This window comes from Pyrgilauda ruficollis, unplaced genomic scaffold, assembly GCF_017590135.1.
Source record: "Pyrgilauda ruficollis isolate IOZ18807 unplaced genomic scaffold, ASM1759013v1 scaffold149, whole genome shotgun sequence".
Classification (NCBI taxonomy): domain Eukaryota; kingdom Metazoa; phylum Chordata; class Aves; order Passeriformes; family Passeridae; genus Pyrgilauda; species Pyrgilauda ruficollis.
In genome coordinates, this window is record NW_024513543.1 from 7411 (window position 1) to 22822 (window position 15412).

The 15412-nt window shown below is 53.6% G+C and overlaps 2 protein-coding genes and 1 long non-coding RNA gene across 3 annotated transcripts; 2 read left to right on the forward strand and 1 right to left on the reverse strand.

Moving 5' to 3' along the window:
• Positions 1–24: 24 nt before the first annotated feature.
• Positions 25–5477, forward strand: LOC121349930 (myotubularin-related protein 9-like). The gene is made up of 11 exons (XM_041460790.1): positions 25–262; positions 446–505; positions 689–797; positions 1727–1852; positions 1920–2159; positions 2245–2281; positions 4070–4304; positions 4386–4527; positions 4595–4815; positions 4897–5048; positions 5169–5477. Exons 1-11 carry the CDS (start codon positions 81–83, stop codon positions 5351–5353), a joined length of 1689 nt encoding a protein of 562 aa, XP_041316724.1. The 5' UTR covers positions 25–80; the 3' UTR covers positions 5354–5477.
• A 961-nt stretch (positions 5478–6438) lies between these two features.
• EIF3I (eukaryotic translation initiation factor 3 subunit I) lies at positions 6439–12398 on the reverse strand. The gene is given in 12 exon segments (XM_041460821.1): positions 6439–6788; positions 7082–7174; positions 7366–7439; positions 7853–7942; positions 8228–8338; positions 9367–9494; positions 9873–10022; positions 11279–11344; positions 11809–11896; positions 11977–12069; positions 12269–12374; positions 12376–12398. Coding segments are annotated over 12 exon segments (1104 nt in total). The 3' UTR covers positions 6439–6706.
• LOC121349951 lies at positions 12377–14441 on the forward strand. Its single transcript, XR_005954618.1, has 3 exons — positions 12377–12409; positions 13978–14044; positions 14375–14441. It is a non-coding gene; the product is annotated as an uncharacterized LOC121349951 (long non-coding RNA).
• Positions 14442–15412: the final 971 nt, after the last annotated feature.

Here is a 15412-nt window from a genome sequence, read left to right on the forward strand (position 1 = left end):
GGGGTTTCCCCCTTTTTTTTTTTTTTTTTTTTTTTTTTTTTTCCCTCTCCTCCCTCCCCGGCCGGGCCGAGGCGGCGCCCATGGAGTTCTCGGAGCTGATCAAGACGGCGACAGTGGAGGACGTGCTGCTGTCGCGGCCGGGGGTGGCGGCGGTGCGGGGCACCCTGTGCATCACCAGCCACCACCTGCTGCTCTCCTCCTGCCCCCGCGGCGACCTGGAGCTCTGGCTGCTCATCCGCAACGTGGACGCCGTGGAGAAAAGGTGGGCTTGTCGCCAAGGCTGTCCCTGTCGCTGTCACCGTGCCCGAGCTGGAGGATGGCCCCCTTCTCCTCTCCTGTCCCCGCGGGCACCCCACGGGCACCGCGCTGCCCCTCCCGGCCGCGTCCTTCCTCTTCCTCTCCCTCCTGGCGGGGCAGAGCGGGCACGGACTCCTCTCCTCCTCAGAGTGCAGAATTTAGGCTGGTACCAACCTCCTCGGAGCGGCGGCTCCCTGCGGGACACCGGGTTTGGCATTTCTGCCTCTCTGCCACCCTGCGGGACACCGGGTTTGGCATTTCTGCCTCTCTGCCACCCAGCCCGGCTGGTGGCGGATGGCAGAGCCTGAAGTCCGGCCCAGCCCCCGGGGGGAGAGGGCGGCTCGCTGCTGTCCCCTGTGTCCCCCAGCCAGCCCTGGCCCCCCTCCCGCAGGGTCTCGGGCTCCTCGGGCACCATCACGCTGCGCTGCAAGGACCTGCGGGTGCTGCAGCTGGAGATCCCGGGCATGGAGCAGTGCCTGAACGTCGCCAGCTCCATCGAGGTGAGCCCAAAGGCTTGGCCGAGAGGGGAAAAGCGCTGCCGTGTTTGCTCTGGGTCGGGCATTAACTGGGTAAACACGCGGCTCCGGCAGCGCTGGCACACGGGGACAGTGCCAGCTGCCCTGGCACACGGGGACAGTGCCAGCTGCCCTGGCACACGGGGACAGTGCCAGCCGCGGTGTCCCTGAGCAGCCCCGTGGTTGATGTTTTGTGTGAGGAGGCTCCCGGGACGAGTGGGGAAACGAGAATCTTGACTCCTGAAACATTCAGAATCTTCTGAATGTTTCAGAAGGCTGGTTTATTATATTATGATATATATCATTATATATATTATATTATTATATATTATATATCAAAATATATAATAATAATATATTATATATATTATATATAATATAGATTATAATATATCAAAATATATCATAATAATATATTATATATATTATATATAATATAGATTATAATATATCAAAATATATCACAATAATATATTATGTATATTATATATATTATATATAATATAGATTATATTATTATATATTATAGTACATTATATTATATTATATTATATTATATTATATTATATTATATTATATTATATTATATTATATTATATTATATTATATTATATTATATTAATGATACATTAAACCTATACGAAAACAATAGAGAGAAAAGGATTCATCAGAAGGCTAGAAAGAACAAGAACGGAATGGAATAACAAAGGCTTGTGACACTCAAAGAGTCCGAGCCAGCTGATTGTGATTGGCCATTAATTAGAAACAATTAACATGCCCCAATCCCAGCTGCACCTGTTGCATCCCACAGCAGCAGACAATTATTGTTTATATTCCTTTCCTGAGCCTCCTCAGGAGAGAAAAAAACCTAGCAAATTATTTTTTCACGAAATACCGAAAATTGGTCCTCGCAGGCGCTCTCCTCGGTGGACTCGGTGATGATGCTGTACCCGTTCTTCCACCGCCCGCCGGGCCTGCGGCTGCAGCAGGGCTGGCACCTCGGTGTCGCCGAGCGCCACCTCCAGCGGGTGGCCGCGCAGGTGAGCCCCGCCGGCCGGGAGCCGCCGCCTTCCCCGCGCCCCGCCGCTGATGTCGCCTGTCCCCCAGACCAGCCAGTGGCGGCTGAGCACCGTGAACGGCGACTTCAGCGCCTGCCCCTCGTACCCGCGGGCCGTGCTGGTGCCCGCGGCCGTGGGCGATGAGGCCGTGGCCAAGGCGGCGAGGTTCCGGCAGGGCGGCCGCTTCCCCGTGCTCTGCTACTTCCACCCCAAAAACGGCACCGTGAGTCCCTCTGCCTTCTGCCCCTCTGCCTTCTGCCCCTGTGCCTTCTGTCCCTCTGTCCCTCTGCCTTCTGCCCCTGTGCCTTCTGTCCCTCTGTCCCTCTGCCTTCTGTCCCTCTGTCCCTCTGCCCGCCTCACCCCCTGCCTCGCAGAACGGGGGGTTCCAGCTTCAGAGGATTCCAGAATCGGGTTGGAAGGGATGTTAAAGCTCATCCAGTGCCACCCCTGTCAGGGCAGGGACACCGCTGCTGTCCTGTTCCGAGTCCTGTCCTTCCCTGGATCCAGGGGCAGCCACGGCTGCTCTGGGAAATCCATCCCAGCCCTTCCCAGGGAACCATTCCTAATTCCCAATATCCCACCCATCCCTGCCTTCTGCCAGTGAGAGCCATTCCCCGTGCCCTGTCCCTCCATCCTTCGTCCCAAATCCCTCTCCAGCTCTCCTGGAGCCCCTTTAGGCTCTCTAAGGTCACCCTGGATCCCTTTTAGGCTCCCTAAGGCCATCCTGGAACCACTTTAGACTCTTTAAGGTCACTCTGAGCCCCTTTAGGCTCTCTAAGGTCACCCTGGCTCCCTTTTAGGCTCTCTAAGGCCACTCTGGATCCCTTTTAGGCTCTCTAAGGTCATTTGGAAAAACCCAAGGGAGGAAAGAGGGCGTTCCCTGGCAGCAGGGAGCTTTTATACCCCGGGATGGGGACAGAGGGAGAGTCCCCAGCCAGTGGGACACCAGTGAGGAGTGTGAGGGAGGGGTGACCCAGGGGAGAGACCCCAGGGGTACCAGGACAGGTGAGGGACAGACCATGTGATGGGGAAATGGGGTAACAAACCACATGATGTAACATAAGCTACACAGTGCAATACAAAACTGTTCTGTGCAAATTCCCAATCACCCCAGGTGAGAGAACAACTGAACTGGTGCCCCACAACAGGCAGGGCGCTGTCCCCCCCCCGTGTGACAGTGACACCGAGCCCCGCACTGGCTCCGTCTCTCGGGGTGCCTCCCAGTGTCCCCCACTGGTGGCCCGAGGGCACTGGTGGCAGCTGGGCTAGTGGCCTTTGCAGCAGAGGGGACACTGGAGACAGCGGTAGGAGATAAAAGGTGACTGAGCAGGGGTTAATCCAAGGTTTATTCAGAGCTCCTCAGGAGCCCCACACCTCAGTGTGCGCCTTGCTCAGGGTAAAACAAAAGGAATCTCAAGGTTTAAATATAACCGTGCCAGGGGAGAGACCCCAGGGGTACCAGGACAGGTGAGGGACAGACCATGTGATGGGGAAATGGGGTAACAAACCACATGATGTAACATAAGCTACACAGTGCAATACAAAACTGTTCTGTGCAAATTCCCAGTCACCCCGGGTGAGAGAACAACTGAACTGGTGCCCCACAACAGGCAGGGCGCTGTCCCCCCCTGTGTGACAGTGACACCGAGCCCCGCACTGGCTCTGTCTCTCAGGGTGCCTCCCAGTGTCCCCCACTGGTGGCCCGAGGGCACTGGTGGCAGCTGGGCTAGTGGCCTTGGCAGCAGAGGGGACACTGGAGACAGCGGTAGGAGATAAAAGGTGACTGAGCAGGGGTTAATCCAAGGTTTATTCAGAGCTCCTCAGGAGCCCCACACCTCAGTGTGCGCCTTGCTCAGGGTAAAACAAAAGGAATCTCAAGGTTTAAATATAACCGTGGGAGGTTATATCTAAAGAGGGAGGAAACCAAAGGTAGATGCATCTGTTGACTAATAAAGGCCCTAAAGGGATGAAACCTTAGGGAGGGACATTTGGGATAGGGTATAAGATAATACTTGGGGGGCTGAGCCCTGGCCTCGGACTAAACACTCGATGACTTGGACTGAAAGTTCTAGATGGAGAGGATGGGATGTGAGTGACTGACAGAGAGCCAGGGTGGGGATTTGGGGATGATCTCAACAAAGGAGAATGATTACGCAGGGAGGGTGTACAAAAAGGGATTCACCATTTGGGGAAAATAAGGGGATCCAAAACCAAACCCATTACAAAGTACAAAAGCACACCAAACAGCCCACGGCTCTGTCCCCTCTGCCAGGGGCCGCCCGCTGCAGGAGAGCTTTGCCCGGCTGGCGGAGGCGTGCGGCGACCCCGCTCCGAGCATGGAGCGCTGGCTGGGCCGGCTGGAGGGCAGCCGCTGGCTCAGCCACGTCAAGGCCGCCCTGAGCACGGCCTGCCTGGCTGCCCAGTGCCTGGACAGGTAAGGGGGGGCTGCACCTTGGCCGTCTCAGCCCTTTCCGTGCCCGCAACGTGCCCCAAAACGCTGGGCTCGCCCCGGCAGGGAGGGCTGCTCGGTGCTGGTGCACGGCGCCGAGGGCACGGACACCACGCTGCTGGTGACAGCGCTGGCCCAGCTCATCCTGGACCCCGCCTGCCGCACCCTGGAGGGATTCCAGGAGCTGCTGGAGCGGGAGTGGATCCAGGTGAGAGCTGTTTTGGCAGGGCGGGGGTCCCAGCCCGGCTGGGTGCCCCACTCCGGGTCTCCCGCAGGCCGGGCACCCCTTCCAGCTGCGCTGCGCCCGCTCCGCCTCCTCCCACGCCCGGGGGAAGCAGGAGGCGCCGGTTTTCCTCCTCTTCCTCGACTGCGTGTGGCAGCTGAGCCGGCAGTTCCCCTTCTCCCTGGAATTCGGGGAGCAGCTGCTGCTCACCCTCTTGGACAACGCCTACGCCTCGGCCTACGGCACCTTCCTGTGCAACAACGAGAAGGAGAGGTCGGTGAGGGGACAAAGCCCTCCTGTCACGGCTTAGGTGACACTGCTGGGGACTGGAATGTGTGCCACGTGTCCCCACAGGAGCCTGTGTAAGGTGAGGGAAAGCACACACTCGCTGTGGGCCTGGCTGAACCAGCCTGAGGAGAAGGACAAGTACCTGAACCCTCTGTACTCACACAACCCCCTGGTGATCTGGCCCTCCGTGGAGCCCCAGAGCATCCAGCTCTGGCAGGGTGAGTGGGATCCTCCCAAAATCCAGCCCCAGCTCCCAGCTGGGCTGGCTCAGGGGCAGCTGCTGTGCCTTTCCCTGTGTGACAGGGCTGAGCTCACCCCCCCAGCCCCTTCTCTCCCAGGTTTCTTCCTTCGTTGGATCCGTCCTTCCCAGCACCTGGATGAGGCCAGGGTGGAGATCCAGAGGTTGGTGCAGGGAAAGAACTCCTCCCTCCAGGAGAGCACAGGGAAAAGGCTGAGCCAGTCCCTCCCTGAGTCTCCTGCTGGGACAGAGAACGGTGAAACGGGGACAGCTGGGACAAGGTGACACTGGAAATTCCCGTGGGAAGGGCTGTGCAGGACACAGACCCCGTGGGCAGCTCTGGGACAGGGGACAGAGCCTCCCTGTGCTGCCCACCCTGAGCTCGTTTCAGTAAATCTCTCTCCCAGCCCTTGCCTGTGTCCTGCTCTTCCCTAAGGAAGCTGCTCCTTCCCACTGGGATTGCAGCAGTGCCCGTGGATGGCTCTGGAGCTGAAGGGCAGCAGATCACACAAAAACCCCAGCAGATCACACAAAAAACCCCAAGAGATGACAGAAAAAAACCAGCAGATCACACAGAAAAAACCCCAGCAGGACACACAAAAAAAGCCAGATCACACCAAAAAACCCCAGCAGATCACACCAAGAAACTCCAACAGATCACACAGAAAATCCCCAGCAGGACACACAAAAAACCCAGCAGATCACACAAAAAAAACTAACAGATCACACCAAAACACCCCAGCAGACCACACCAAGAAATTCCAACAGATCACACAAAGAAACCCCAGCAGATCACACCAAAAAAACCAACAATCACACAGAAAAACCCCAGCAGATCACACCAAAAAACCCAACAATCACACAGAACCACCCCAGCAGGACACACAAAACCAACACCCCAAAACCACACAGGCTGCAGCCTCTGCAGCCTGGAGCCAGCCTGGGAATTCTGCCCTTGAGCCCAGTTTTGAGGAAGGAAAGAGGAAAAAAAAGAAAGAGCCAGGAGGGTGGGAGGGCGAGGATGTGCAGCACGAGCTGCCAGGGCAGGAAATAACTGCTCCATGAGGGAAGCTGGCCCGGGGTCAGCCCAGCAGACAAACAGAGCGCCGGGGCCGGGCGCGTGCGTGGCAGCTGGAAAACAATTCCTGGCTGCTGCACTTGCAGCTTTTTCACACTTCAGGGCAGGGCCTGAGGCTGTGCAGCCTCCCTGGGAAGGTCATGGATGGGCAGAGGTCCCAGGAGGAGCAGCAGTGCTCCATGGGTGTGGAACAAAGCACTGACAACAGAGCGGGGAAAACAAAAGTCCTTGGGTTGATTTTGGTCCAAACGGGGAAAACCAACCTAAAAAAAAACCCACAGAGGTGCTTTTCTTTGTGTTTAGAAAAGATTTTTATTTATTTCCTCTTTTTTTCCCCTCCCCTGGTTTATAAATATGCCCAGCAGGGCAGGAAGCCAACCCAGTTCCCTTCACTCTTCTCCCAGTAAAAGCCACTGCAGCTGCTGGAGTTCCCACTTCCCCAACTTCCCACAGCCCCCAAAATCCCTGCCAAGAACAACTTCAGGCCTTTCCAACAGCCCCTGGACTGGGCAAGGGGTTGGAGAAGGGAAAAGAAGAGGAGAGGAGAGGGAAATTCTCCTTCAGGCTTCAAACTCGAACTCGAAGTACTGGGGGTCGAAGTAATGGATGCGGACGTAGCCATCCTCACCCCCACTGCTGTAGCTGCAGGGAGGAAAGGGAAAGTCAGGAATGCTGCTGGCAGCAAACAATGGCAAGTCTGCCCTCACCACCCCCTCCTGAAACTGGTACAAGAATCACAAAGTGGAAAAAAAGATCAGTGATGTGGCCCAAGAGTGGGGCAGGGTGTGAGAGACCCCCTGGGCTGGCTCAGAATGGAGAATTCAGGGGCTGGTTCCGTTCCCAGCACAGAAATCCCCTGAGTTTGGTCAAATCCCAGTTAAAAAGTGGGATTGGGTGGACTGGGGACACTGCAAGATCCCCAGGGAGGCTCTCACCTCTTGCCATCAGGGTGGAAGGCCACGCTGTTGATGGGCCCAAAGTGCCCCTTGACTCTGCCAAACTCCTCCTCAAAAGCCAAGTGGAAGAACCTGGGAGGAGGAAAATCGAAATTGTCACAAGCCCAGGAGGGACAAAACTACAGAATCCTCAAAAAAAAAAAAAAAAGCTCAAGGGTTTCTCCAGCACTGCCAGCTTCCCAAAGGAAAGGGAAGAGCAATCCTTGGGGTGTCAGGAGTGCTCTGGGTGAGCATTCAGCCCTGCCAGAGGGAAAAGGACCAACCTGGCCTCGAATTTGCCAATCCTGGTGGAGGTGGTGGTCACATCCATGGCCTCCTGCCCTCCTCCCAGCACCACCTGCAGGGGAGAGAAAGCAGAGAAATCACAGCCCTTCATTTAGGGATTTAGGGAATCCTGGCATCACTGAGCTTGGGAAAGACCTCCAAGATCGAGCCCAGCATTGATCCCCACCTTGAACCAGTTTAGAGCAGTGAGTGCCAGGTCCAGAAGCTCCCTGGACACTTCCAGAGGTGGTGACTGCCTCCAGCACTTCCCACAAATCCCACAGATCCTACAAATCCCTCAGCAGACCTCCAAGCCCCTGAGGAATTCCCACCTCCCTGACACATTCGATCAGAGGATTTGTTCCCAGTGCCTGACCCAGCAAAATTCCCCAGGCTCATTCCAGAGTCCTGGTTTTGGGCTGGACTGGGAACTCCCACAATGCAGGATTCCCAGGATCAGTGACACCTCAGGGAGCTCATCCTTACGTGGTCAAAAATGGGGGAAAGGGCAGCAGAGTTCACCGGCCGCTCCGTCCGGAACGTCTTCAGGTGCTCAAGGGATGTGCAGTCAAAGAGCTACGAGGGGAAAAGGAGAAATTCATTAATTAGCTCCAGCTGCTGGGCCTCACCTGCATGGGTGTTCCCTCTGCAAGCTCAAATCCCAAAAATATTCCCCCAGAAAGGCAGATCTTCCACCTTCCAGAACTGACAAACTGCAAACATTCTAGAGAAATACCCAAATATTTAATTTTCAACGCCTGGCTGTTCATTTAGCACCTCCCCTTTCTCACTGAACATTCCCAAGGAGCAAAACTCCCTCTGAGCAGAGATCCTGCCAGGAAATCTGCAGGAAAAGCTCACCTTGGCTGTGTTATCCTTGGAAGCAGTGATGAACATGGTCATGTCCCGGGAGGTCTGGATGTCGTTGATTTGCTTGGTGTGCTCCTTGATATTGGACAGCTGCTCCCCTGACTGGGGGGGAAGAGGAGTTTTCATGGGGCTGGGAAGGGATTCCCCCATTAAAAATAACATGGAATGGAACCCTGGAATGCTCAGGGTGGGAATTCAGGAATGGATTCAGTTCCATGTCCCTGCTCTGTGTCACTTCCAGCTCAGTCTCACTCAGAGGAGCCTCAGATTTTAACAGAGGAGGGGAAGAGGAGTTTGCAGGGAGCTGGGAAGTGATTCCTTCATTTAAAATACCTTGGGAGAACATGGAATAGATTCCTGGGAGAACATGGAACAGAATCCTGGAATGCTTTGGGTGCAAATTTGGGAATGGATTCAGTTCCACGTCTCTGTGCTGTGCCAATTCCACCCTTACTCAGGGGAGCCTCAGATTTTAACAGAGGAGGGGCAGAGGAATTTTCAGGGAGCTGGGAAGTGATTCCCTCATTAAAAACACCTTGGGAGAGCATGGAATGGAATGCTGGAATGTTTTGGGTGGGAAGGGAATTTAGGAATGTATTCAGTTCCACACCCCTGTGCTGAGATGTCACTTCCAGCCTTGCTCAGGGGAATCTCAGATTTTAAAAAGAGGAAGGAAAAAGGAGTTCTCAGGGAGCTGGGAAGTGATTCCCTCCTTAAAAACACCTTGGGAGAACATGGAATAGATTCCTGGGAGAACATGGAACAGAACCCTGGAATGCTTTGGAAGGGAACTTAGGAATTGATTTAGTTCCACACCCCTGTGCTGAGGTGTCACTTCCAGCCTTGCTTCGGGGGAGCCTCAGATTTTAAAAAGGGGATGGAAAAAGGAATTTTCAGGGAGCTGGGAAATTATCCCCTCATTAAAAACAACATGGAATGGAATCCTGGAATGCTTTGAGCTGGAAGAGAATTTAGGAACGGATTCAGTTCCACCTCTCTGTGCTGTGTCAGTTCCAGCCTCGCTCAGGACAGCCCCATATTTCACTGATCCTTGCTGAAGCTGCTGTCTGGAGCCCCCAGACCCCCATTCCAGCCCTGCTCCCCCTGGGAATGCTCTCCCAGGCCCTGACCTTGGCACTGAACTGGTTGAGCTCCCCGTTCTCGTGGCCAGCAATGATGAACTCCCCGAGCGGGCCCCACACGGCGCTGGTGATCTTGGAGTCACTGCAGGGAATCTTCATGTAGGGCTCGTTGTTCTCTGGGGGAAGCAGCAATCAGCCACCCACAGCCAGCACTTATCCTTCCACGTCCCCTGCTCAGCTGGGATTTGGGCTTTTCCAGCATTTCAAGGTGGATTCCTTGGTGATTTTTGTTTATGGAGCTCAGGGGCAGCATTTTGGAATCTAACAGGGAAGGGGATGAAGGAATTGTGTCCTTGCTGATGTGATCACCCCACAACCACTCCCAGCCATCCAGCAAAAGAGAATTTTTAGGGAAGCATCTCCTCTGCTCCATCCCTGAAAATATCCCAAGCTAGGTTAGAGCAACTTAGCACAGGGGAAGCAATGGGAACGGGGTGAGATTCAAGGCTGCCCCAACCCCAGAAATCCCTGAGGGAGATTCCCTGGCCCCTCACCGATCTGGCTGGGGTCCCTGAGGTCGAAGAAGCTGACAAAGCACTGGTAGCCCATCTGCTTGTCCGTGGAGAACATGATGATGTTCCCTCCGAAGTCGAAGCCGCACGTCCTCACGGCCGAGCTGGTCTTCACCAGGGCCAGCTGCTTCCCTGGGGACACAGAGCTCAGGGGTGGGAAAGGATTCCCTCATTAAAAACAGCCTGGGAGAGCGTGGGATGGAACCTGGGATGGCACCTGGGATGTTCTGGGTGGGAATTTAGGCGTGGATTCAGTTCAATGTCTCTGCGCTGTGATAATTCCAGCCATGCTCAGGGGAACCTCAGATTTTAACAGGGGAGGGGAAGAGGGATTTTCAGGGAGATGGGAAATTATTCCTTCATTAAAAACATCCAACCTCATTCGGAGAAGTTGTTGGAATAAAATGGAACCCTGGAATGGAACCTGGGATGTTCTGGGTGGGAATTTAGGAGTGGATTCAGTTCCACGTCTCTGCGCTGTGACAACTCCAGCTTTGCTCAGGGGAACCTCAGATTTTAACAGGGGAGGGGAAGAGGGATTTTCAGGGAGATGGGAAATTATTTCCTTATTAAAAACACCTTGGGAGATCATGGGATGGAACCTGGGTGGGAATTTAGGAGTGGATTCAGTTCACTGTCTCTGCGCAGTGACAATTCCAGCTTTGCTTGGGGGAACCTCAGATTTTAAGAGGGAAGAGGAATTGTCAGGGAGCTGGGAAATGATTCCCTCATTAAAAACATCCGTCCTCATTGGGAGAGGATGCTGGAATAGAATGGAACCCTGGGATGGAACCTGGGATGCTCTGGGTGGGAATTGGAGTGGATTCAGTTCCACGTCTCTGCGCTGCGACAATTCCAGCCTCGCTCAGGGGAGCCCCAGATTTTAACAGGGAAGAGTTTTCAGGGAGCTGGGAACTGATTTCCTTATTAAAAACACCTTGGGAGAGCATGGAATGGAATCCTGGAATGCTTTGGGTGGGGAGGGAATTTAGGAGTGGATCCAGTTCCACATCTCTGTGCTGTGTCACTTCCAGCCTTGCTTAGGGGAGCCTTGGATTTTAACAGGGAAGAGGGATTTTCAGGGAGATGGGAAATGTTTTCCTCATTAAAAACAGAGTGTCCCAGCAGTGTCCCAGCAGTGTCCCAGGGATGTCCCCAGGCCCAGCAGTGTCCCAGCAGTGTCCCAGGATGTCACAGGGATGTCCCAGGGATGTCCCCAGCCCCAACAGTGTCCCAGGGAGTCTCAGCAGTGTCCCAGGGATGTCCCCAGTCCCAGCAGTGTCTCAGGATGTCCCAGGGATGTCCCCAAGCCCAGCAGTGTCCCAGGATGTCCCAGCAGTGTCCCAGGGGTGTCCCAGGGGTGTCCCATGGGATCTGGGCTGCCTCACCTGTCTCACAGTCCCACAGGCGGCAGCTGTTGTCTGCAGAGCCGGTCAGGACGTGCCTGGTGTCCCCTGGGCCACCATTAAGGGAAATTCAGCCCCAAACTCCCCTGCCTGGGCTCTCAGAGAACCTCTCTGCACCCAAAAAGGGATTTTTTTGGGGAAAAATCTGCCCCAGTGAAGGCAGCACGGAGGCCAAGTGCTCCCATGGCAAAATCCCATCTTTTCTCCACGAAATTTAAAAGAAAAGGTTCAGTTTTTTGCATTTAAATAAATTTTCCCCACTTTTATCTCTACTGCCTGTGGAAAACCTTTCCCAAATATCCAGAGAAGCAGCAAAAAGGCACAACAAATCCAGATATCCATTGGGATGTTACTCCAAATGGGAAAGCACCCAAAAGATGGGAAAAGGAGAGGCAGCAGAAGAGTTTGAATGCTCCTTTTGGAGAGGAAAATGAGGAGCAGCCGGGAGGAGACTCCGGGAATGATTCAGCCACTAAAACATGGAAAAAAACCGGTTTGGGATCAAAGGATACAGTCGGCATCCACACACCACACAGCTCCCGTGTGCCCGTTGTAGGTGCCCAACCTCTCGCCATTCACCGAATACCAAACATTGACAATCTGCGAGGAGGGGGAAAAAATGATTTAAAATGAACCATTGATTAATTATCGGTTAATTAGCGGGGGTGGGCAGCACTCACGGGATCCTTGGCCACGGTGAACAGCAGGTCTCCCTCGCGGTTGTATTTGATCTGAGTGATGGAGCGCTCATGGCCTTGCAGCAGGATGGGCTTCTGTAATTAATGATGAAATAATAAATGAGTGAGGGGGGGAAATGAGGGGGAGGACGGGGGGAGAGCGCGGTCCCCGGTCCGGGGCTCCTGTGACGCGGGGGAGAGGCCAAGAAGCTCCGGACCGGCGGCGCGGAGCCGCTAAATCAGCGGTGGCGACCAAAATTCGCTACCCCCGAGCCCGCGGCGATCCCGCTCTCACCATGGCGGCCACGCTGAGGCCTGAGGGGGGCGGCACTTCCGGGATGGCGGCGGCGCGGAGGAAATACGTCACGGGCTCCATGGCAACAGAGGGACTTCCGGGGAAGGAGGAAGTGCAGCGGCGTTGCCATGGCGACCGTGGGTGAGGGGGGAGTGATGGCGGCGGGGAGGGTTTGTTTGGGAAGGGGGAAAACGCGGCTGAGGGGGCCCTGAGGGTTCAGGGGGTTGTGGAGAGGGGGTCGGGCTCTTGTGGCAGGATGGGAGCGTGGGGTGGGGAAGGAACTTGGGGATCCGGCGGTGGCAGGGACAGCTGGGGCTGCTCCGAGCGCCATCCCGCCGGGCCTGGGGCGCTGCCCGGCGATGAGGGTGACGCCTGGAGCGGCCCCCTGGAACAGAGGCTGGGCGGAGTTAAAGGAACAAAGTAGGGATTTATTAAAATGCCTTCAGAGGATGCACCTGGGGCAGCACAAGAGCCTGGCCATGGTTCCACCCAACATTGACCCTGAGTACTAAGTTTCACACTTTTATGAGTTTGGTCCATTTCCATATTGGGGTTAACTGTCCAATTCCAGCTCCAGGTGATGCAGTCCCACCCTCCCAGGCTGCTCCCCTCCATTCCCTGCTGTTTGCCCTTTTTGGGCTGAAGCTGCAGCCAAGGTGTCCTTCGTTCTAGGCTGGAAAAGGATTGTTCTGTGGGACTGAGCTGTGAGGAGAAGTGCTGCCACTTTATGTGGAGTTCAGAGTCACACTGAGGCAGGGCAGAGTCTGGGAAATATGAAAATATGGAGGCTCAAGGGGGCTGAGGCCAGGCTGGCCCCATGGCTGACCCCGGTGTTCCAGGGCTGGCTCCATGGCTGTGATACCGATGTTCCCAGGGCCAGGATGGCTCCATGGCTGATCCCGGTGTTCCAGGGTTGGCCCCATGGTTCTGACCCCGGTGTTCCCGGAGCCAGGCTGGCCCCATGGCTGTGATCCCGATATTCCCGGAGCCAGGCTGAATATTATATATTTAAAATATATTTTATAGAATATTTATATGTAAAATATATATTATATAAATATAATATATTATCTATATTATATTATATTATATTATATTAATTGTATAATGTATATATATAACATTAGTTATATATATAAATGTAACTAATGGCATTCTTTCTCGTTGATGTGTTGGCTTCTGCACGTTATTGTTAATCACCAAGATCCTGTTATAGCACAGTTTGTAATCTGTAATCCCTTTTGACTGCCTTTTGGTATAATATAATGTCAGGTTTTGTAGGCACCGTGTAGTTTATATAAAAAATAGTGTGACAAATGTGGCTTAGGCCCTCTCATACTGCTAAAATAGAAGCTATGAGCTGTTAAATACTTTTATGTGTGTAACTAACTGAGATGAGAGTGCAATAGCTGTGTGAGCTCAGTGTATTTGTGGGCTGTCTCATCTGAGTCACAAGATAACAGCACCAGGACGCCAGGAGAAAAAGTAAACTTTGTTTTTCACACACCCTTCCTTCCCTGGGCTCCTTGCTGAAACCACACTTCCCCATCCTCAGTGGGTAAATCCTGCAGCTCTGCCCTTCCCCTGCAGAATTCCCACCTCTGCCAGGTGTCCTGGCAAATCCCCCGACCCCGGGCTGGCCCTGGCACCCCCCGTGCCCCCTGTGGTGCCAGGGTGGGACCCTCAGCCAGCCCTGTGCTCTCCTGCAGTACCTGGTGCCCCTCCTGCTCAACCAGGCTGGATCCCTGCTCTTCTACCTCACCTTGGCCTCCACAGGTCAGTCCTGCTGCTTTTTTGGGGTGCTTTGATGGGATTTCGTGGCTCAGTGACTTGGCCAAACAGCAAGCAACTCCCTCAGAATAATCCCAAATAAACCAAACTGGAATAGTCCCAGATAAACCAAATGGGAATAGTCCCAAATAAACCAAATGGGAATAGTCCCAAATAAACCAAACTGGAATAGTCCCAGATAAACCAAACTGGAATAGTCCCAGATAAACCAAACTGGAATAACCCCAAATAAACCAAACTGGAATAAACCCAAATAAACCAAATGGGAATAACCCCAAATAAACCAAATTTCTCCACTTGAAACTTGCATTTCAGACCTGTCCCTGGCAGTGCCACTCTGCAACTCCCTGGCTTTGGTTGTGACCTTGGTGACTGGGAAGATCCTGGGAGAGGACATTGGAGGGAAAAGTGAGTTCCACTTCAAGCATTTCCTCAAGAAATCAGCTTTTATTGGATTGAGATGATTTGATTTGATTTTTAATGTGGGGGATTTGATTTTCATTGTATAATTTAATTTATAATCTGGTCTGAAGACACCAAACACTCCACAAGGTTTGAACTGGGTCACAGCAGCTTTGGCTGCAGGGAATTGAAATGGGAAAGGGAATTGGAACAGATTTTTGGGCAGGGCTGGTGAATTTAAAGCCAGAAATGGCTGTTTTAAGATAAAAGGATTTATATTTCCCTCAGGAGATGTTTAACCATGAATAAAATGCCCACCAGGGAAAAGGAGTGGCCCAAAAGGCCCCAAAAGTCAACGTGCCCCGCTCAGGTGGTCAGGAAAAAAGCAGCAAATTGGGGAATTTCAAACTCCAGGACCTGGAGAAGCAGCTGGGGATTGTTGTTTGAGGCAGATTCCCAGTTTATCCCGATTTATTGATCACTGATTTGTTCCTCCCCCAGGAGCTGTGGCAGGAATGCTGCTCACCATGCTGGGTGTGTCCCTGTGCCTGTCTGGGGCCTGAGGCAGCAGAGCAGCTCCAGGGCTCCTGCCCCGTGCCCGGGGGAGCTCCTGGCTCAGCCCCACCTGGGGAGGTGTTTTGGGATGGCCAAAATCCATGGATTGCACTCCCTGAGTGCCAGCACTGCAGGGACAGCCAGCTCTGTGCCTTAAAGGGGGTTTGGTGGCTCTTTGCAGAGCACAGTGAGCAAAGTGTCCTGTCCAGCACTGCAGGGGTAAGAAATGGTTAATAAATTATCGGGTAAGAAATGGTTAATAAATTATCCAGTGGGACCTCCTGGCACTGATGGATTTTTGATTAGCCCAAACCCTCTGACCACCCCTAAACCCTTCAACCAGCCCCTCACTGAGCCCAAAGCCTTCCACCCTAAACCCTTCTGACAATCCCAAAC

Coding starts and splice junctions, on each gene's coding strand:
- LOC121349930 (XM_041460790.1), top strand. CDS start 81: ATGGAGTTCTCGGAGCTGATCAAGACGGCGACAGTGGAGGACGTGCTG. Junction 4,528..4,594: donor TGGAGCGGGAGTGGATCCAG/GTGAGAGCTGTT, acceptor GGTCTCCCGCAG/GCCGGGCACCCCTTCCAGCT. Junction 4,816..4,896: donor TGCAACAACGAGAAGGAGAG/GTCGGTGAGGGG, acceptor GTGTCCCCACAG/GAGCCTGTGTAAGGTGAGGG.